The sequence below is a fragment of the Populus euphratica genome, unplaced genomic scaffold (assembly GCF_000495115.2).
Source record: "Populus euphratica unplaced genomic scaffold, PopEup_1.0 scaffold139.1, whole genome shotgun sequence".
Classification (NCBI taxonomy): Eukaryota; Viridiplantae; Streptophyta; class Magnoliopsida; order Malpighiales; family Salicaceae; genus Populus; species Populus euphratica.
Window position 1 is genome coordinate 373,006 of NW_011499969.1, and position 23,062 is coordinate 396,067.

Consider the following 23,062-nt stretch of genomic DNA (forward strand, 5'->3'; position numbering starts at 1 on the left):
CATAACCTACATTACGTGCTTTTAAAAAGTCTTTTTTAATCAAGTAAGCAAACTAAACTGGTAAATGGAGATCTGAAAACTTGGAGAGTTTTTCCATAAGAGTTATGATTTTATAAATCAAGCTACTGATTATTATGCATGCTGATAAAATAGATACTATAAAACAAACTTTCTTGATAAATCCTCGAGTTCTGACTTAAGACTTTAGTTTTCCTTGAAATTCACAAAAGGTCACCTCATCGCAGACCATCAAATGATATACCCAAGATCAAATATTAAAATTGATACAAAGAACAATGGGAAAGGCCATTCTAATCTTGCAACGAGTCAATTTATATTTTCAAAATACAAGTCAATCAAAGGATTACATTGAATAACATATGTTGGATTTTTATTTTAAAAGCTTGATTTTTAAAAAATACTTTTAAAAAATTACATCTCTAATTTCATTCCAATAATTAGACTTGAACATATATGATCTTTAAAATATGAGATTTGATTCCAAAACAAGAAATATTATCAAACAAGAAGAATATCGATCAAATTTGCAAAACCCTAAACAAAAGTGACATCAACTCTTCTCAATCTTCCTTAGAAAGTTGACCACTTAGAGGCAATACAATGGACCTTGAAAAGGAAGAAAAATATTATTCAGTTCAGTTGGGGGTAAAGAAATATGATCAAATGATGAATCAATGAACAAACATAGTCAAATCAACTAGGAACACAGACACTCCATGATCTAGTGAATTTTAGCAGCAATTGATGAGCAGCAGCTGGGGATAAAGAAAGATGATCAAATGGTGAATCAATGAATGAATATATTTAGATCAATTGGGGGGCAAAGACAATCCATGATATAGTGAATTTGAGCAGTAATTGATGAGTAACACTACATTTAAAGGATATTTTCATATATTTATTTTGGTTTATCATCTCCAACATTGCTATGGCTTTTGAACGATGTTATCGCATATTTGTGTTTGAATAAATGTTGGAAGGATGCCCCTACCAAGACTAATTATAGGACCATTTGTTTTGAAGCTCAAAGGAGTACTTCACCTCATAGATATGGGTGATAAAATAAATATCATTTATAATGCCAATGCATTTTTTTTTCACAATCTGATTCGACAAGATAAGAGGAATCCATTGAGAAGAATACTGAGCATACAACAATTAGTCTTTTACTGCAAACTATGAGATGCATGTCTGGATGATTGGATAGTTTTCAAAAAGGCTAATAATAACATATGCTTGAAAAGCATTGTTTGAACTGGAGGTAAGTTGATGGTTGATTAACAATCTAAAATGAGGATGACACTAGAAAACCTGATAGGGGCATTGTCAAGCTTGAAAAATAGCAAAACCAGTAATCATCAAAGACAGCCTACGATAAGCACTGCATTTACAGTTGAGTGAATGACTAATACATGAACGAGCTCGTACATTGAAAGAGCAAAAAAGGTTTTAGATAACAAATAAAGGCACCCTATGAAGATGGAACATTAAAGAAGGGGAACTTATATTTCAAATCAGGTAAGGATGCATGTATGTCATCTAACATCAAGAAGTCTAGCAAGACTGAGGATAAAAAAATCATTGAGCTGATAATAACAGAGAATCAAGGTTGTGACCCTGAAACAGGAAGATGAGATGAACCCTACTATTAGGAAAATCTTAAAAAAAATGAGAAGATCAACCTTGTCATCATGAGTCTTCAGGTTAAGTCTGCAATCGAGAAGCACCAAGTTTTCTAACCTTGTCATCGAGAAAAATCCAGTTAATTTCAATCATCAAGAAGGACAGATGTTAACCCTGCAATCCAAGAAGGACTTATGTCAATCCTGTAAAATTATAAAAATTAAAAAAAATCAAGTGAAAAGTTTGATCAAACTTTATCATTAAAAAGAAAAGAGAGAAGAACCCTACTATTAGAAAATTCTCAAAAAGAGGAAAAAAAAAGCAAGTTCAAACCTTGCCAACAGGAATAACACAACAGATTTTGATTATGATTAAAGGGGATAGTTAGATGGGATCTTAGGTTAACCCAACCATGCAGATTTTGGTTCTAGTTAAAGGAAATAGTTGTTGGTTTTGTTTAAAAGGGATTGCTGGAGGAGATCTTGGGTTAGCCCAACCACATAAATATTTGTTCTGTTAAAGGGGATCGTCAAATGGGATCTCAGGTTAGCCCAACCACATAGAGAATTTTAGCTATGGTTAAAAAGAAATTGCTAAAGGAGATTTCAAATAACAAAAGAAAAAAAAAGATAGAATTTAAAGGAGTGTAAAGATCGAGTTCTCAAGATACTTAAGTTTTGATCATTAGTTCGTAGTTGAAAGGAGATTACAGTAAAGATAAAATTTCGTATCAGCCAAATTTTAAGAAGTTTAAGATTAAAAGTTTTGTTTTATTTATCTTTACAAAACTTACTACACAAAGTCTTTGCTCCATAAGTATTGTAAAGAGGAGGTATTTATTGTTACTTATTTTTGGGTTCCCACATAAAAAATACAAAAATAAAAAAAATACATATTAAAAAAATATTTGAAAACAATTTAAAAAATAATAGAAGCAAGAAAAAGATGTTGGAACACTCATAAAATGACTAGAAATTGGTTAAGGAGGTTCAAAAATACAAGAATTTAAATTTAATAGTATATTTTTAACTGTTGAGAGCCCTGTTGACAAGAAAAATTCAATTTGAGGAAGAGAAGTCCAAAATCAGATATTTATGAACTCAATTAAATTTTAAATAAGGTTTAATTAAATTTATAGAGGGTTTGATTGCAAGAAAAATTAATTTTTAATTCAATTTAAGCTTTTATTAAAACAAATGAAAGTTTTGTGGTGAAATTATAATTTTGAAAAGTTGGTTTGATCAAATCAGAGGCTTAATTGCATAATTATTGTAGTTTGATGGCTAATTAGGGACTTAATTGAAACAATCCGAAACCAAGGACCAAACTAGAAGAGACGCTAAAATCAAGGGATCCAATTATAATTTTTTCAGGGGCTTAATTACAAAATTGTAAAAAATTCAATGATCAAATTAGAAGTATCCATTTGAATTTTGAAATGGCATTGTTGTTTGGAGCACTATTCATTGTCTTCTTAAAAGAAAATGATTAGGCAATAAAGGCAGGGGAGACGTTTTAGCAGCGACAGTAGAGCCACTTCAATTAGGAGGCACCTCTTGCGGTTGACATCTCTCGCCATACACGCCGACCGTTACCAAAAAACACATGTATCCTCTAGCTATAAAAGCCAGAGTAGAAAAAAAAAAAAAGAGGGGAAATGTGAGGAAAAGAAAACAAAGGGAGGGAAAGTGTAAGAAACAAAAAAAAACAGCAAGAGAAGAAAGCAGAGAGAGGAAAACAAACGGGAAAAGAGAGAGAGAGAGAGTAGTGAATAAAAAAACAAAGGAACACACTAGCAAACTGAAATAGAAGAGAGAAGAAGAAAAGGCAGCATTTACCATCACAGCCAGCTGGCGCAACATCAACGCCACTGTGAGCCACCAGCACTGTGAACGACAGCGCCGGCAATCCTATTTCCCTTGTTTTGGTTTCCAACTTCATCTTCTTTCATGCCAAATATGCATTGTGCATGTTTCTATAAGAAAAAGAAATAAATACCATGTTATTGTGCATAAGCAGAGTAACCAGATAATTATGTTTTGGACTAGTTATTGTGCATGGGTACAATAACCTGTCCAGGTTGACTCAGTCCAGTCTAGATGGCTGGGCTGAGTCCATCCCAATATGTGATGATTTGTGTTTTATTGGGCTACGTCAAACCAAATATGTGATTGTTTGGATTTTTATGGGCCAGACTCAGCCCGTTTAAAAAAAAATTCTTTAAAATTTATTTTCAAAAAATATATGATATTCCTACTGAATTCTGCTTGTATTTTTACACTGTAAAGATACAATTCTAATGGTAAAATACTCAGTTTTTTTCAAAACATTGAAAAATTCAAAAGAACAAAGAAACAAAAAAATGTTTTTGTTTACAGGCCTATAGCCAAGTATCTCAAAAAAAAAAATTCATATCATATTTTCATACAATAAAGATTCAAAAATTTATATTAGCATGCATTTTGGCTTTAATAATGAGTTTATTAAAGTCACGAGAACTAATTCAATATTTCAAAAATTTCAAAAAAAATATTTTGTTTCTTTTAGTATCTAGGGTTACGACCTTATACGTAGGACATATTCCAGATATAAAATTCTTTTCTTGATGTTAGAACGGTTAGGTTTACCCGATAAGATAAAAATCTCCTTACCAAGGAGGACTTTTCTTAAACCATAGACGGATCAACAACTAGAAAATTTGACAAGACCTTAGATTTTATCAGACAATAAAACAATGCAACTTACCTTAGATAAGGTGTATTTTGGGTGTTAATATTTTTTCTTTACGCAACCAATCCTCATACCTAATCTTTGAGATTAATTAGGGTTCTTATTGACCAAAATACTAGGTACCGACTCTCATTCATGCTTTCAACAGATAAAAAGCAAGAATTCATTGTCTCCTTAATTAGTACTTAAAAGTGTATTTTTATCAAGGTTTTATACCATCATTTTGCACTTAAAGTATCAATAACTCCTTAACTAAAGTATGTTTTATACTAACATATCTAATAATACAAGATACCTTTAATTTATGGTAAATATTCATTTTAAATATAGGCATATCACATAAATAAAAGGATTGATTGATGAGTTTAAGAACTGAAATCGAAAGGACAAAGAGACGGCCAAAATTAGAAAAGAGATGCTGGTGCAGTCCAAACCGGAACATTATTCTGTTATTGGGTCATATCTGGAGTTGTAGATCTTAGATTTAGGTCTACTTTATATTGATGGAAAGGTAAGATATAGGCCTACAACTTTTATATGGAGCCCAAGATTTAATAAAGCCATTTTCAAGTCCAAATTGTAGTAATAATGAAAAAGTCTGAATCTGTCCTGCAACCCGAATACTATTCAGTGTTTTGCCCATATCTAGAGTTCTAGAAGTCCAAATGACCTCCATTTTTTTTTTTTGAAAAGATAAGATAATTTCTTACAACTTTCATGCTTCAAGTGGTTCCAATTCAGACGTTATCAATGACATTTTAGGCAGACAAGAGAAGATAAGGATTATCACCAAGTCAAGAGTTGGTCACCCACTTATTAATTAGTCATCAAATCAATAGTTCCCAATTTTGGCCTATAAAAGGAGGCATTTGCCATCCATTTAGGCATTTTGGTCTCTAGATCAAGATCATGCTCTTGCTTTCTCTCTTTGTATTTTTGTAATGTTTATGTTTTGCTTTCATTAATATCAAGTTTATGCCTTTCATTTTTTTTCCTTTACTTAGTTAACTTTTACCTTATTTATGTTCTTATTTTCTTTATTTATTTTTCTTTCTTTCATTATGTTTAGCTAAGTTTATTATGTCAAGGTAAAAAGGTTACATTAATGGTGTAAGAATAAGTATAGTGTAAACTTAATATGGACTTTAATGTTTGATACTAACATGTTTTGTATTTGTTATCTTGTTCACTCTTTCATACTTTACTTGTTAAATGACTAATCTAGATTTATGTTGTATAACACTTGGTACAACAATTACTTGGCATTCTCATAGCTCATACTATATGATATAACCGACACTAGAGCTATGAAAGAAATTTGATTTGTTGTTAACATAAGTTATAATCATGAATGTCTGACGAGATTTACAAGTATTAGCATTAATCGAATAAGATAACTAATGTGATCTTGTTAACAATTTATAATCTGATTAGAACCTCCTTTGTGTGTGGTTTCTAATTGAATAATAAGAGTTTATATTATACTTGTTTGACATACCATTAGTGAAACCTCTAACCTTGGTATTTGTTATTATCATTGTTTAATCCTTACATTAATATTTCATCTCAAAGTTCTCATCTTCTTCTTCTTCTCCTCCTTCTTTTTCTTTATTATTATTATTATTATTACTATTACTACTGCTACTACTACTATTGTTATTATTATTGTTATTATTATTGTTGTTGTATTATTGTTGCATTTATTGTTATCATTGTTTAATCCTTACATTAATCTTCCATCTCAAAGTTCTCATCAACTTCTTCTTCTTCTTCTTCTATTATTATTATTATTACTACTACTACTATTATTACTATTATCACTACTACTACTACTACTACTACTACTATTATTATTATTGTTGTTGTTATTGTTATTATTGTTACTATTGTTGTTGTTATTATTGTTATTGTGATTGTATTATTGTTATTTATAATTTATACAATTAACCTCCTTGTGGTTCGACCCTGGTCTTACCGGGTTATTTATTACTTCGACACTCCTGCACTTGGAAGAAGACATCAATCTTTCGGTTGTGTCACTCCTCATATTTGCCACATAGATAAAAGATAATATATTTTAAGAGTGAATTTTTTCGCCACGACACTGTATACGTGCGACGTATGAAATCAATGAAAAAATAAATTTAGTGGAATGAGAGCAACAAGTGCTTGTGAGGAGAGTGTCAAAAAAAATTATAGTGGGACTAGGTAAGTTTAAATGAATTAATATTATATTATTATAAACTTGTATTCTTTAATTTTCTTACATAATTTATGTATAATAAATTTGAATCATATATGAGTTAACTATTTGTTTAGCATGTTATGTGATTTTTTATATAATGCCTACATATGAGCAATGAAGGTCATGTTTAATAATATAAAAAATGTGGAAAAGTTATCAACTAAAGTATATCATAGACCATAATTTGGCAACTCATCTTGAACTTGTGGTATCAAAAAGTTTTGCAAAGTGCTCAAGCTCTAGTAAATAAAATAAAAATAAAAAAGCTCATGGTTCGATGAGCAAGCATAATAGATGAGCGATTATGTTTATCTACCAAGCAAAGCTCTTAGTAAGAATTCATTGTTATATATTTTATTCTTTTTCTTAAAGTTTTAATTACATGCTTGTTAGTGAGACTTTTAACAAACAATTTTATTTGCAAAAAAAATAGCTTGGAAAAGAATCATCTTCAATGAAATTATACAAGGAAACTCATGTAAATAAAAGGGGTAAAGGAAAAGGAAGAAAATTTTTTTCGATAAAAGATCGGGTGTCTTTTTTTGTAAGTGTTTTGATAATTTTTATTGGTGTAAGTTTTTTTATTTATATCAATAATATAAAATATAATCGAATTTTGAAACTTGATTTTTTTATTTTTATAGAAGAGATATAGCATCAACATGATTAAGAAATTTGCTGAAGACACTTCCACTTATCCTCTTCATAATCCTCAAATATGTTTGGATAAAGTGAGGTTTTTGATGAAACATAAGTGGTAAAAGTTGATATTTAGATGTGAATATTTCATTGATGAGTATAAATATTTAAAATAGCCAATGGAATAAAAACCCAATAAAATATTTTTCAATAGTAGATTTCCATCATCATTTTCTTCAACAACTTTTAATATCAAAGAAATCTTTTTTATATACCAACAGTAATATTTTGACATTTCTCAATTTTTGTCATGACTATAAGCCCAAACCCAAAATATTTTTAATGGGGGGTTTATGTTATGCATATTCAAGCCCACCACTCATGATTTGGGCTTAATTCAGCCCATAATTGATCAATGTTGGATCTAGGTCCTACCATCTTGAACCCACCATGATTTGGGCTCGGGCTAGCTCATTTCTCAATTTACCATGCATAGTTGAACTCAGGACGATTCTTCCAAATCCAACAGGTATGCCAATTGTGTTTATCAACTCCCTGTAAAAGCGATGCTAAAGTAGCTATCAGGAGGCCCACATAACAACATGGAGTCATAGCTTAGCCCCCCTGGTTTTCTCGTTTTACGATCTACGATGACAATGCGATTATCCACATTGATAATGCAGACATCCACAATTTTGGAGGGGGTTGTAATTATTCTGCATGATTACCCTTGAAGATAGGTTGCATAGTTTATCTGCATCCCTACCAGGTTGCACAGTTTATCTGCATCCCTACCTTTCACTACATGCAAATTCACATAATTCATTGATACATGAATGCCTATGAATCACCATGTACACTCTTAAAGTTTCATCGACTCACAAGAACATTAATGTTCATATTATCTTCTTCAACCTCTGATCATCTCTTGCTGAACGTTTCAGCCCATCCACAGGCTTTGGAAGGACCCAAAACAAGGGCGATTTTCCACGAAGCTCGTCTCCCAGAATTCTAAAACTCATCGAGCAAGACCGGTTACGGCTAGCTGCTTTGGTAAGACCTAAGCTGAACTTCCAAGTCTGTTTTCCTTCGTTGAAACAAGGTCTAATTATGCAAGCATGTCCTTCAATTTATGGAAAAATGCGTGTCCATATAACGATGCAAAGCACAGGAAGGTTGCAAAGGAAACAGCCGCATTTTCTTTTAAAAGCAACATTTTTATTTGTGTGCGTTGTGAAAAGCATATCATCCATTTGCAATAACACAAGTACATATCTGCTTTCAGATTTCCAAGCAAAACTTGGCGTGATAAATATTGCACACATATCTGCCATCAGATTTCAGCGAAGGAGGTGATTGTCTTGAAACCGTGTTTCTCTGGAAGAGGTGCATTTCCTGGCCGGATAGAAATCATCACATCCAAACCTGAAATATGCATGAAAATTCAAATATCAAAGCCAAAGATAGCATGAACAATAAAAGGTCACTAAATTTTCAGAAGTGCCAAAGAGAATACAGAACTCAGTTTGCAGAACAAATATTTGCTCCAACTCCAGACACTGTTAAAGATGAGTAAGCTTGCATAGAAGCCTTTTCGTACCTCTTAGCACTGGAGTAAACTAGCTTCTTTGTGGCAACAAGAATATGTTTTTCTTACCAAATCAAGACACCACATACAATGGAATCAGTTGTTCATAAGCCTTGTTTTTGGTGTACAATAGTTATTCATCACTTGTGGTATTTAGTTCCCTTGGAAAAATGAAGGTAAAGAAAATGTGAAAATAAACAACCAAAACCTTCGTTAATTACGGTCAAAATTGGTGATTGTTTTGCAGGCTATTTTTTTTGGTTGAGACTCAAACCCAAGTCTACTAAGGGATGGAGAGAACAAATGCAGCTACAACTTATTGGCGGGGGCGGGGGCGGGGGTTACTGATGTCAGCTATTGGGTTCAAATAAATATTAAGAAACCAAACCTGCTATAAGCAGTGACTTGCATTGATATATTCCAGAGGGAGAGCAGAATACATTCTCAGCCCGAATGCTCAAAAAAAAATTGACAAAGAGAAAGGAAATCTATTGTATTGGTTAAGTAAATCAAACATGTAGTGAAGTGATGCACTGGGAGGTTTTTTCCAGCTGCCCTTGCAGCCCTCCATAAAATAGAAAACTAACTAGCCATCTTACCTGGCTGGTCAGATGAAATTTTCTTTTTAAAACACCAAAAAAAAGAAAAAAAGAGCTTAGATGACAAAAAAAACACAAGCACACGGATTCAAAGAAAACATGGACATGCAGTAATAATATATTTTGAATTAAAAAAAAAACACACAATTCAAGATATCATGAACAACAATTCAAAAATAAACCAAATGTTCACAAAAAAAAAATCAATATGGCATATTTTAAAAAATATATATTGAGACAACATCATGAACTTTGCGGCCTAACCCATCAAACCCACAATTCAGATGCATTCCACTTGTTAAATATTTTTTTTAAAAATTGCCTCAATATATGATATAAAAAAAAAAGGGGTAAAAATTGATGAAGTCAGAGGAAAAAAAATCAAAATGATATTTGAAATATATATATATATATATATATATATATATATTGACATGGCTATATATTGAATCAACTCAAGTTAGCATGCTAAACATGTGACTAAAATCATGAGACTGTGATAATCTTGTAAAAAGTAACTTAACAAACTAATCCTATAGAAACTAAAACAAAACATATGATGCACGTCAATTCAAAATAAACCAAATTCTTCATAAAAAAAATCAACATGGCATCTTAAAAAAAAATATTGAGAAAACAATATATTAAATCGACCCGGGCTTTGCAACCCAACTCATCAAATCTATAACTCTGGTAATGGACTCTACTGGGTTTAATAATTTTGTTTTTAAAATTTCCTCTACCTAAAAATAAAAGGGAAAGGTGTGCGAGCTTGGACCAAGTGACCCTACACGCTTGGGCCTCTAAGAAAAGAGCCCAAGAGCATGGACCTTTCAACCTAAGCCCACATGTCTAGACCTAGTTTATATTTTTTATGATTTTGTACTAGACCTAGTTTATATTTTTTACGATTTTGTACAGGCCGAACAACATATTTAAAAAAAAAATAGATTGATAATAGATCATTTGTTGCCCAGAATTTGACCACCATAAAGGTGGCTAGAAAAAAAAAATTGAAAACCAAAAAACAATTGCTACAGTATCTACAGTAGCAAACACCATTCTGTTTTAGCTTTAAGTATAATAATAAGCAACTTGTTACCTGCTCCTTTTGCAGCAAAAGCTTCTTGAAAAACATCTGTCACAAACAAAATGTCAGATGGTTTATCAACTCCAAGTGACTCTGAGATTTCAATATAACTGCGTGTTTCTTTTTTATTCCTGCAAGGAACAGGAGCACGAAGGGTTATCAAAGTCCAAATTAAGTGGCAATAGTAACCCGGTAGCATCAACAAAATTACCCCACTGTGGTGTCAAAGAATCCAGACAAATATTTTCTCAGGTCACCATAGTTCGTCTTTCCAAAAATAAGTCTTTGTGCCAGCCTGCTTCCACTAGAATATATATAAACCTGAGGCAACATAGAAACAGTAAATAATGGCACAAAAAGAATATGCATAATCAAGAAATTGAAAGCCTTTTGAGTCACACTCAACAAGTTCATGGAACTCAGCTATTGTATTTCAAGGATCAATCCTGCTGGTGAATTTATACAATGGATCTCAAGTTCTTCGATGCCACTAACAACTATCAGTCATATATTCCAATTTCCTCGTTCATACATCTCTACTTTTGAGTGTGCTTTTATGTTCTGATAGCAAGATTGCCTAATATTCAAACTTGTTTATAAGATCCATAATAGATGTTCTTACAAGGAACTATGTATTAGCTAATAGACTGTGTGCAACACTTTTTTACAAATTCATTAATTAACTATCTAATACATAGATTCCAAGAAGCCAAAGCCTTGCAACATAACTTCAGATTTAAATACCATTAGGCCAGTTATTAATAAGAAATATTTGACATCAGCAGTAACATCCTCTTCTGTATACAATGATAACGTAGTTCACAGTAATGGAGAATTTCAAGATAAAGATGGGTAACAAATTAGTATGTGATCATTCGAAATTACTGTTTGAATCTTTCAAACTTTGACAGATAACTTAGTTACATGGACAGGTGGAATCCAAACTGCAGCTACGACATTGCATTAACCTATAAACAATATCCCCTAATAAATGTTGAAAATAGAAGAAGGAAGAACCTTTATGCCCAGAGCATGCCACTTCTCCAATGCTTCTGGAACATCATCATACACTACTCCTTCCAGCTCATTGTTCTCATATCCAGTTCTCCATATATGACCCTACATTAATAAATCTTGGTAATATCACAGAGATACACTTTATATCAAGCATATCAATCCCATGGTTACCAACTTTATGTTTCTGAATACTTACCTGCAATTGCTTTAATGCAGTGACCTTCCGATCTGCTTTTATCATCGCTTCCACATTAGCAACCAAAGCTGCAATTACCTCCTCTTTCCCAGCATCATCCGTTGGAATAGGAATGGCACCATCAACACCTTGTGCCAAATCATCTTCAACCTGCAAAAAAGATTTGACAGCAGGCGACAATCAACCCTGTAAAAAAAAGTCCACCAAAAACTACTAAGCCTGGTCATTCAAATCCACTTTATACTGTTTTGAGCTGACTTGTTACAGGAAAAATGAAAGCACCGCAAGGAAGAGCTTCATCAGCCCATTGACTACATCACAATCTTGTGCTTCACATTAGAGTATGTCTCTACTTGCTCAATTTGTCAATTTTCTACAATTTGCAATCCTTCAACAGCATATCTGCAGTTTTCTGGTACATCCAAAAATTTCAGGGCATCTATTGTGATTTTGTTCCTAACATGTCCTTGTACAATATAGAAAGAGTTGCCATCTTTTATCTCTAGTTAAACTTTTGGTGTGCTTTTTTTTTTTCCTTTTCATTCTTTTGTTTACTGTGCACAACCACCATAAGATATTTTGTCAGGGACGCTGGAGAGGAACAAGGAGAACATTAAGTTTCAAAAACTATTAGCAGCTAACTTCTGTTCATGCTTCCCCTAAATGAATAGCAATCTTTATCATCATTTCAAAAAAATTTCCAAAGATCAATGTTAAGATTCCACTGGTAGCCTGCAATAAAAGGCAAAATCAATCTGGTATGACATGTGAATTACAAGCATACCAAAACTTTTAAAAATAAATCTTACTTGTGTGCGCAACAACTTTATATCATCTTGAGTGTCTGCAGTATCATATGTTGCAGACAAATGCCTCCCAACATTGTCACGAGCATATGGAAATAGAACATCAGCAACAAATGTTATTGGAGTAGTAGTTCCCTCAATGTCAAGAACAATGCAACGCTGCAACCAAATAATTTGAAAAATAATAATGTTCACTTGATAAGACATAAATATTTGATAATAGATAACAACATTACCAGATCTTTTACATTTCAAACCGCAAGGGCTTGGGTCCAACATAAATCACAAGTTCTATTAAGCCAGTATAATCCACATCAAAATTAAAATGCAGAGAATATAAGGAAGTTGAGGACATCGTTTTAATAACTTACAGGCAACGGTTCAATTCTGTTATTTGCATTATTCATGCCTGCCTTAACCTTGACATTTTGAATCGGGCCGTGGTTTGGAGTAGACCAATCTAGGCCTATTTGATGAAGTTTGATAGCAGCATCAAACAGATAGTGATAACATTCAGCCTGAAAGATTAGAGAAATTTAAGTAAAGCTCCAAAAGGTATCATCAAGGCATTCTGTAAGGAATTGAGGATACATATACACGCATATAGCTTGTTTAGGGCCCAAACCATACAAATACAACTCTCTCAAATATATCATTTTATAATACTTAGGATTGTATAACAGCATAGAGCAGGAGTAGAGTATGTTGCATTGCATCAAACAGCATTTTGTCTTGAAGACCTGAAACATCATTTACTATTGTGCTGCTCATATCATGTCTAGTACAAAATTCAGGGTATCAAAAAGATCAGATATGCAAGGCAAACCAAGAAAAAAAGGGTAAGAAACCCAACAAAAGTAGGCTTTCATTGAAAAAGCTACTCAAGCACATATCAGTTATCATGTATGTGGGGGCTTTGTTCTAAATTTTTAGGGGGGGGGGGGGGGTATTCCAAGCTGCTGTATATCCCGAGACTTTCCTTGCTCTGCAAAATAAGACCAGTTTTCGGGTTCCATCAACAAAATTCCTAAGCTTTCTGCTACAGCGCCTTACAGAAAATGATATAGCAGCAACAAGAGAGTAAGAAGGGAAATTGTGAAGGTTAATGCCCAATTCTACACCACATAGCTGATCTGCCAAAAAGTGCAATAATAGCAAAACCTAACATCAAATAATAATTAAAAAAAAAAAGGAAATGGAAAGGGAATCTTTTAACAAGTGAACAAGAGAAGCCCTTAAAATAGCTATAAAGTTATTGCATCATTTTATCAATAGTTTGAATGGCTTCCCACATCAACTATCAATTGAGTTCCAGAAACAATTGCACGTATCACTGCAATACTTGCAGCAGCTTAAGCTATGCCTGTGTTAACTTTGCTCTTTGCCTGTGTTAACTTTGCTCTTCAACTTCACCATTAGTAGGAAATTATCATATGACTCAATGATTAAGAATTTTAGATTCACTTCATATTTGCAGTATCTCCAAATAGCTAGCATTAAAACATTTGATGACAGATAACTTTTCTGATTGATCAGGCCCTTTATCACTAAAAATACAATCAAGGTCATGTTATCAGCACATTTAAGCAAAGTAGACAATGATAACAGAACAATCAAATAAAAACTTCATATAAAATTATTGAAATTTCAGTGCAGGTGCCAACTTCATTCAGATCATTGACTAGGAGTCACAAACCTGGGTTTTGGCACTGATCCATGAGTCTCCCCATATATATATGCCATGGTTGCGAACAAGCACAGCTGTGGTTTTTGGGTACGCATCAATCTGAAAAACATGAATGCGTTTTAAGTAGTTCAGAGCATATCCCACTGAATAAACAAAAGAACTGGAGATCTTTACGGTAAAAAAATCTCAAAGAAAAGTAAAGGCATGTTCTAATTGGCAAGTTTGGGTTATGCTGCTCATCAGTAAACAGTGAGCTACTGAAGTATAATCATCAAAAGATTACTGAAACAATCATCCATCATCAGAGCTAAACAAGGAAAATGGCAGAAGGAAACGAGTAGATTTTTCTCCTTCTACAAACACTACATGATGAAACCATACACATAGTTAGGTCCATTTCATAGAAATATTTGATTATTTGCTCCAACATTATCATTGTGTTCCACAGATGAGCATAGAAAGTCACATGTTAAAAACCAAACAACAAATTGTGGATGCCAACAAATTAAAGAACACACAGCTTTAGCAAGAGAGTCTGTAAGCTCGTTTTCATAGGCAGTGTTCTCTATTATTGGGACAACAAGTTCGTCATAGTAGCCATGGCCTTGAATTCCTTTTATCATCTCCATATGAGTTATCTGTAAATGTAAAAAAAAAAAAAAAATCAGAAGCAAACTAACAAATGCAATGAAAAATGAACAGCAGTTGGAAAAAACAAATCATGTGATGTTGTGTGCAATGTTTAGCGATGCATGACTACAAGATCTGACTTTCCAGGATGCATAAACAACCAATCAAAATATGAACCCTCTTTTAACAAATTAATACAGCTAATAGCTGATACTCTGAGATGACAATACTGTCAATTTTTCAGTAATAATGCCACAAAGAAAACCCACCATCTTGACTGAGGAAGGCCACCATTGAAGGAGAAATTTATTTTGTTAACTTCACATAATCTATTAGAAACCTAATGACTAAAAGGTCAATTGTTTCAAAAAATCTGAAAAATGACTACCCATTTTGATCCAATTGGTTGAATTTATAAGGTTTTCAACCCCTATCCATTTGCTCGTTCATTTAACAGATATGTTTCTTAAATGTAATCTGAAACAAAAATAAAATAAAATAAAAGATTTTGCCGCATGTTTATATCTAATCTGTGTCCTTGTGCATTTAGATCACTGATGATTTATCCTGTTCTGGCATCACAAACCCATGCTTTCAACCAAGATAACATCCTCCATTGTCATCTTTCCCCGTGACTTAGAAAGCAAATGATGGGTCCACATGTACAATAAAATCATAGTCTGTCTATTTCTCAGATACAGGATTCCCCAAGGCTCCACAAGATAGATCTTGAAAATATCAAGGACAGAAGGTGGATATCTTTTGGTGGGGAGGGGTGTAGGAAATACGATGTATGTTAAGAAAACAACAGTTATAAATTTGAAAATTACAACCACATGTAAATTGTAAAAGAAAGACTTACCCGGAATTCTTTTGATAATGGATTGATCATTGTTACAAGACAGGATTCCATCCCGTGACTGTGAATGACAGCTCCTGCATTACGCATGTCATATGCCTGCGTTACACCACAAATAACTGTTAATTGTGACTTATGAAGAAAAAGCAAAATTACCGTACTAATACATAAATGTATTATAGCTACTATCACAGTTAAGAATTCATAAAACCATGCCTTTTTCACTAATAAACCACTTTTAAAGATTTAACCGTTATTGATAACTCAAAATCCATTCCTTATGTGCTATCAAATGGAAGACATACTCGAGTAATCATTAGTACTGAAAAAGAACACCAAACTGGTACCTTCAAGAAAAGTGGAGCACAATCAGAACACTTGGGCGGCTTGTATGGGTAAGGTTTCGGAGATGGTGAAGACAATATAGACCCATTTGTAGCTAGGACATACATGTCCTCTGGTTCCATTCTCTCCTTCTGCACTCCTGCCCAATACAACAAATATTCAAGTTAGCTTCAATAAAATTCCCAGCAATCAATAAAAAGCCAGAGAAAATACGTACTAAGACCAAGAAAAAAACAAATTAAATTGATACAACCACGCGAGGAACTAAGCACATACACAGACAACTGGGCTCCAGTATCAAATACACAACAATAAAGAAGCAATAAAGCACAACATACAATCAAATTAAGGGGAAAAAAAACCAGAAAGCAAAACCACATAACCAGCCACAAACACTAACAAAACCAATCAAGAATCCATAAAAATACAAACTTTTAACACATAAGCCAACCCTTAAAAAAGCACAAGAATCAAAACCTGAATATTAGTATTACCAGAAGGGGACATGAGGATAAGCTGTTGGCGCTTAGGGATAGAATCATCATGGGCCTTGATGGTGATACTGCCACCGGTCCCAGAAACCCATCCAAGGGTGTAGAATTGTTTGCAAAGATCAGCTATTAACACCCTTGTGTCTTTAACTGCTTTGCTTTCCAAATAAGCCTGTGATGCCACCTTTGCTGCCGCCATTCCTCCTCCATTCACTGCCACGGCTGGGGGGGCTGCTGCCCTTTGCTTGCTTTTTCTGCCATTTGCTTGCTTTCTCTTTCTAGAGAGAGGATAAAAACAGAGAGAGAGACGGGGAGAGAGACTCCTTTACTTAGTTTTTTGTTTGAATGTGCTCAAGCTTTGAATGTGGTGGAGAATGTGATTCTGCTGTTTAAGCCTTTAAGGTAAGTAAATTAATACTCTGTGTTGACTCAGAGTATGAAGTTTTTGGGCCTTATTGGACCCGAAGGGCTGCTAAAGTAAGGTATTATTTATTAGGTCAAACTAGATTATTTACATGTGAAAAAGATTTTTTAATATAAAAAGCATTTTTAATTATTAACATTATATAAATGATGTTTTTATATAAAAATAATATAATTACTATTTTTATTAATTTTTTAATATATTAATATTGCAGCAGTTATTGATTAGTACTTAAAAATATATTTTTATCAAGATTTTATATTATCATTTTGTATTTAAAGTATCAATAACTCCTTAACTAAAACATGTTTTATCATAACAAGTCTGATAATATAAGATATCTTGAATTTCTGATAAATTTTCATCTTAAATTCAAGCCTATCATATAAATCAAATAATAGATTGATGAGTTTAACTATTGAAATTTTAAAATGATAAAAAAAATGGTTAAACTTAGATGGTTCAATCCAAATTGGAACACCGTTCGCTTATTGAATCATAATTAGAGCTGTAGAACTTGGATTTATTTATGCTTTATATGGATAGAAAGCTAAAACATAGGCTTAAAACTTTCATGAAGGGTTCAAGATTTAAAAACATCGTTTTCAAGTTCAAATTATAGCAACAATGGAAAAGTTCGAATTTGTCCTACAACCAAAACACTGTTCAGTGTTCAGCCCATATCTCGAGTTTTAGAAGTTCAAATGCACCAATTCTTTTTTAGTTGGAAAGTTAAGATAATTTCTCAGAACTTTCATGAAGATTGTCTGTTCAAATTCTGATGTTATCAATGATATTTTATTTAGACAAGAATATAAAGATTATCACTAAGTCAGGAGGTTACCACCAACTCAACAATTAGTCATCAAATTAATAGTTTTGAATTTTAGCCTATAAAAGGAGGCATTTATCATGCATTTAGGCATCTTGATTTTTAAATCAAGATCATATTATTACTCCTTTTTTTATATTTTTATAATGTTTAATTTTTACTTTCATTAATCTCTTATTTATACATTTCATTATTATAAGAGATTAATATAGATAAGAGATTAACATAAGCAAAACTTAAGCATTACAATAAAAAGAGAGTAAAAACATGATCTTAATCTGAAAACCAAGATGTCTATATACATGTCAAATGTTTTCTTTTATAGGCTAAAATTTAAAATTATTGATTTGATGACTAATTATTAAGTAGGTAGCCACATCTTGACTTGATGACAATCCTTATCTTATTATCTGAACAAAATGTCATTGATAACATAAGAATTTGAACATATTTAAATCATGAAAGTTTTAGAAAATTATCTCAGCTTTTAAGAAAAAAAATTTAAGGTCATTTGGATTTCTAGAACTCGAGATATGGGTTAAACATTAAACAGTATCTAGGCTGCATGACAGATTCAAACTTCTCCACTGTTACTAAGATTTGGACTTCCAAACAGCAGAATTGAGTATTGTCTTTCTCAGATTGTTTTAGACATGTGTCTGAGTTTTCCATCCATATAGAGCAAACCTAAATCCAAGAATTACAACTCCAGACATGACCCAATAACCGAACAATGTTCCGGTTTAGACTGCACCAGCATCACTTTCTTAAATTTGATCACTCTTTGTCCTTTCAATTTCAGTTCTTAAACTCATTAATCAATCCTTTTATTTATGTGATAAGCCTGCATTTAAGATTAATATTTATCATAAATTAAAGGTATCTTATATTCTTAGATATGTTATTATAAAACATGCTCTAGCTAAGGAGTTATTGATACTTCAAGTACAAAATGATGATATAAAACTTTGATAAAAATACACATTTAAGTACTAATCAGAACTTTATTTACAGTAATAACAAGAGGATGATGAACCAAAGAAGAAAAAGGTTAAAGCAAAAACTATCCCTAAAATCTATTTAAAAACATAGGAGATTATTGGATTGCATTTAAGCACAACTACAATAATAGGAATTGGTTGTAATGTTATTGCTTTTAAGGTGTAAGACATAGTGGTTTCCCTATCGTAGACTTGAAACAAAGGGTAAAATGCTTTGAATGTCTAGAATAATGGAAGTTTCTTGATCTTGAACAATGTGAATGAGTAATGATTTGGCTTAGACCAGTTTACTAAGTGCATTCCATATTCATGTTCTTGCTTAAGAAGATAAAAGATCAAGAGAAAGGCAATAAAGTCTTGATTATAAGATTAATTTAAACTTGTTAAATAAGATGTCACTTGAAAAACTTTAAAAAAACTCATTGATCAATTTTTTTTATTTCTATATAGATTCTCAAGGATAAAATCTTTTGATAAAATGAGTATTGTTATGATATCCATAATGAGAAGTGGCTTCAATAATAACTAAGTAGCATTAAATCTAGTGATAATTAGTAGAGGCAATAACAAAAAATAATTCAATATATGATTGTTAATAATTCACATGTGATTTATAGGTAGCTGACATTTAAAGTTAGTTAGGATGAGAAATTAATTAACATAGTCAATTAGAATTTATAATATAAATACTATAATATGTAATTTTAGAAAAGGTAAGATGTATCAGTTAACACATATGATTCTTTTTTAATTATCTTTTTTTCTCTTCTTTAAACTTTTTTTTTTCTCAAATCTTTGTTGTTAAGGTTTAAAACATATCTTTGCTTCTTCTTTTTTATTTGATTATTTAGAGATATTAGTTGGTTGATTGGGAAGTAAGGTGGATTAGTCTTCTATTTTTCTTACTTGAGGATTGAATAATAAAGTTTTTCTAATGGAAATATCTTGCTTAAAGATTATTGTCATGCCTAAGGCGTGCAAGATAACTCAATGGTGTACTAAGTGACAGCGCATTGTTTTTATATGCTCACTATAAAGATATTCTTTCTTGTTTTTCTTATTGCGCTTCATTGGGTGTTCTTATGCTATTTAAATGTAAATTTAATTCTTGAGGTTTTTTTTTAATTTAGCATGGTAAAAAATAGAAAAAAATAATTCATGAAATATTTAGGAAAATGGCATAACCATGCGAGTTACATATAACTCCAAACGAGTTAAAACCTCATTTCTAATTTCCTCTCCATTTCTTTCCTTATTTATTGTCTCCTCCTCCATTACACCTCTCTCCACTATTGCCCCATCATGACCCACCCATCCCCACCATTATGAAACCACCAATTAGCAGTTGCGACATGATTAGTACTTAAAAGTGCATTTTTGTCATGGTTTTATATCATCATTTTGCACTTGAAGTATCAATAACTCCTTAACTAAAACATGTTTTATAATAATGTATCTAATAATATAAGATACCTATAATTTGTGGTAAATGTCTATTTTTAATGCAGGTCTATCACATAAATAAAAGGATTGATTGATGACTTGAATAACTTAAATTGCATGGATAAAGAGATGGTCAAACTTAGAGAAGAGATGTCGGTGCAATCCAAACCGGAACACTGTTCGGTAATTGGGTCATATCTGGAGCTACAGATCTCAGATTTAGGTCCAATTTATATGGATGGAAAGGTAAGACATAGGCCTACAACTTTCATATGGAGCCCAAGATCTAAAAAGGCCATTATCAAGTCCAAATTGTAGCAACAACAAAGAAGCCCGAATCTGTCTTCCAGCCCGAGCACTGTTTGGTATTTTGGCCATATCTGGAGTTCTAGAAGTCCAAATGAGCTGAATTTTTTACACAAGAAAGCTGAGACAATTGCCTACAACTTTCATGTTTGCACCTGGCTCCAGTTTTGACGTTATCAATGACGTTTTGGGCAGACAAGAGAAGATAAGGATTGTCACCAAGTCAAAAGTTGGCCACCCACTTATCAATTAGTCATCAAATCAATAGTTCCCAATTTTGGCCTATAAAAGGAGGCATTTGCCATGCATTTAGGCATCTTGGTTTCCAGATCAAGATCATGCTCTTCCTTTCTCTCTTTGTATTTTTTGTAATGTTTATGCTTTGCTTTCATTAATATTAAGTTTATGCCTTTCATTTTTTTTCCTTTACTTAGTTAACTTTTACCTTATTTATGTTCTTATTTTCTTTATTTATTTTTCTTTCTTTCATTATGTTTAGCTAAGTTTATTATGTCAAGGTAAAAAGGTTACATTAATGGTGTAAGAATAAGTATAGTGTAAACTTAATATGGACTTTAATGTTTGATACTAACATGTTTTGTATTTGTTATCTTGTTCACTCTTTCATACTTTACTTGTTAAATGACTAATCTAGATTTATGTTGTATAACACTTGGTACAACAAATGCTTGGCACTTTCATAGCCCATAATGTATGGTATAACCGACACCTGAGCTATGAAAGGAACTTGATTTGTTGTTAACATAAGTTATAATCATGAATGCTTGACGAGATTTACAAGTATTAGCATTAATTGAATAAGATGACTAATGTAATCATGTTAACAATATATAATCTGATTGGAACCTCCTTTATGTGTGGTTTCCAATTCAATAATAAGAGTTTATACTATACTTGTTTGATATACCATTAGTGGAACCTCTAACCTTGACATTTGTTATTATTATTGCTTAATCCTTACATTAATATTTGATCTCCAAGTTCTCATCATCATCATCTTCTTCTTCTTCTCTTTCTTTATTATTATTATTATTATTATTATTATTATTATTATTATTAGTACTACTACTACTACTAGTATTATTATTATTATTATTGTTGTTGTTGTTGTTGTTGTTGTTGTTGTTGTTGTTGTTGTTGTTATACTATATAATTTGTACAATTAACCTCCCTGTGGTTCGACCCCGGTCTTGCCGGGTTATTTATTACTTCGACACTCCTGCACTTGGGAGAAGACATCAATCTTTTAGTCGTGTCAAGTTTTTCAATCTTTTAGTCGTGTCACGACACCATCCATTTCTCTTTCCACTTTCCCCATTCGTGAGTCACTTTTCCATTCTTAACTACCACTATCGTAACCATCATCTATATTCAACACTTAGAGGTATATTAGACACTCTCCTCATATCAATTTCATAGGTTTTGTGCTAATTATTAATTTTGATTATTTTAAGGTTTAGAATTAGGGTTTCTTAGGATGATTTAAGGTTCTTATAAATTAGTTTTAAATTATATTAGCTAGATATAAAATAAGTTAATTTGAGTTATTGATTTTGCTATTTATGAAGAAAATTGATAAATTTAGGTTGTTGTCAATTTCAAATTAGGGTTTGAGGTTTTTGGTTAAATTACTAATTTTATTGAATTATGTATAAATTATGTTAATTAGTTATAAAATACATTAATTAAATTGATAGTTTCATTATTTATGGAGAAAAATAATAAATTTGAGTTTTTGTTGATTACGTTATGGTTAGGGTTAGAGTTTTTTAGGTTAATTTAGAATTTTATTGAGTTTGGTATAAATTATGTTAATTAGCTATGAAATACATCAGTTAAGTTAATAAGTTCTTTATTTACAGAGAAAATTGATGGATTTGGGTTTTTTTCAATTATGTTACTTTTTAGGGTTTCGTTGAATAAACTTTTGTTGAAGTTATATACTTTGATTAATTTGTGATTTTGATAAGTTAGGCTTGGTTTTTGTTATGTTATTTAACATAATGTCTCATAGTATTGTAATACTATGTTTTTATGGTATCACTATTGTTAATACCAATAATTATATCACTTGTAATAGTGGAAGTAATGAGTTCCTAACTATTATATTATATAATTTTCTTGTCGAATTATCTAAAATGTTATATGATTTAATTGAATGAAATATGTTGAAAATTGAAGTCAAAATATATTGGTGTACCTATTTGCAATAACATAAGAGTTAATTTAATATTTGGGTTGACCAAATATAATCAATCATAAATTTATAACTTCACTTGAATATTAGATCTAGTCAAGGAAACTTTTTTAGTAGGAAATTCATTTAAATGCCAAGTTACACTTAAAAAACCACATAAGCATAACGAGAAATTAATCTTTTTAGTGTAGGTGTTTATATAATGAACCTAACATTGACACAAGAAATTATAGATAAGAAAGAATGATTAGGTATTACATTTGCTTTATATT

General features: G+C 31.8%; 1 protein-coding gene across 1 annotated transcript; it reads right to left on the bottom strand.

Moving 5' to 3' along the window:
- Window positions 1–8,434: 8,434 nt before the first annotated feature.
- LOC105139157 (haloacid dehalogenase-like hydrolase family protein) lies at window positions 8,435–16,941 on the bottom strand. The gene is made up of 12 exons (XM_011045513.1): window positions 16,570–16,941; window positions 16,078–16,214; window positions 15,734–15,829; window positions 14,760–14,879; window positions 14,251–14,340; window positions 12,926–13,072; window positions 12,558–12,713; window positions 11,749–11,898; window positions 11,553–11,654; window positions 10,747–10,856; window positions 10,548–10,666; window positions 8,435–8,683 (listed from the first exon to the last, which is right to left on the bottom strand). The coding sequence occupies exons 1-12, from the start codon at window positions 16,763–16,765 to the stop codon at window positions 8,592–8,594; spliced, it is 1,515 nt and encodes a 504-aa protein (XP_011043815.1). The 5' UTR covers window positions 16,766–16,941; the 3' UTR covers window positions 8,435–8,591.
- Between the last annotated feature and the right edge of the window lie 6,121 nt (window positions 16,942–23,062).

What these genes read in the sequence shown, in the direction of transcription:
- LOC105139157 (XM_011045513.1), bottom strand. Translation starts at nt 16,765, where the DNA reads ATGGCGGCAGCAAAGGTGGCATCACAGGCTTATTTGGAAAGCAAAGCA. An exon ending in TATCCTCATGTCCCCTTCTG is followed by an intron (nt 16,215 to 16,569) that starts GTAATACTAATA and finishes TGTATTGGGCAG; the next exon opens with GAGTGCAGAAGGAGAGAATG. An exon ending in GGATCAGTGCCAAAACCCAG is followed by an intron (nt 13,073 to 14,250) that starts GTTTGTGACTCC and finishes CTAATCTTTCAG; the next exon opens with GCTGAATGTTATCACTATCT.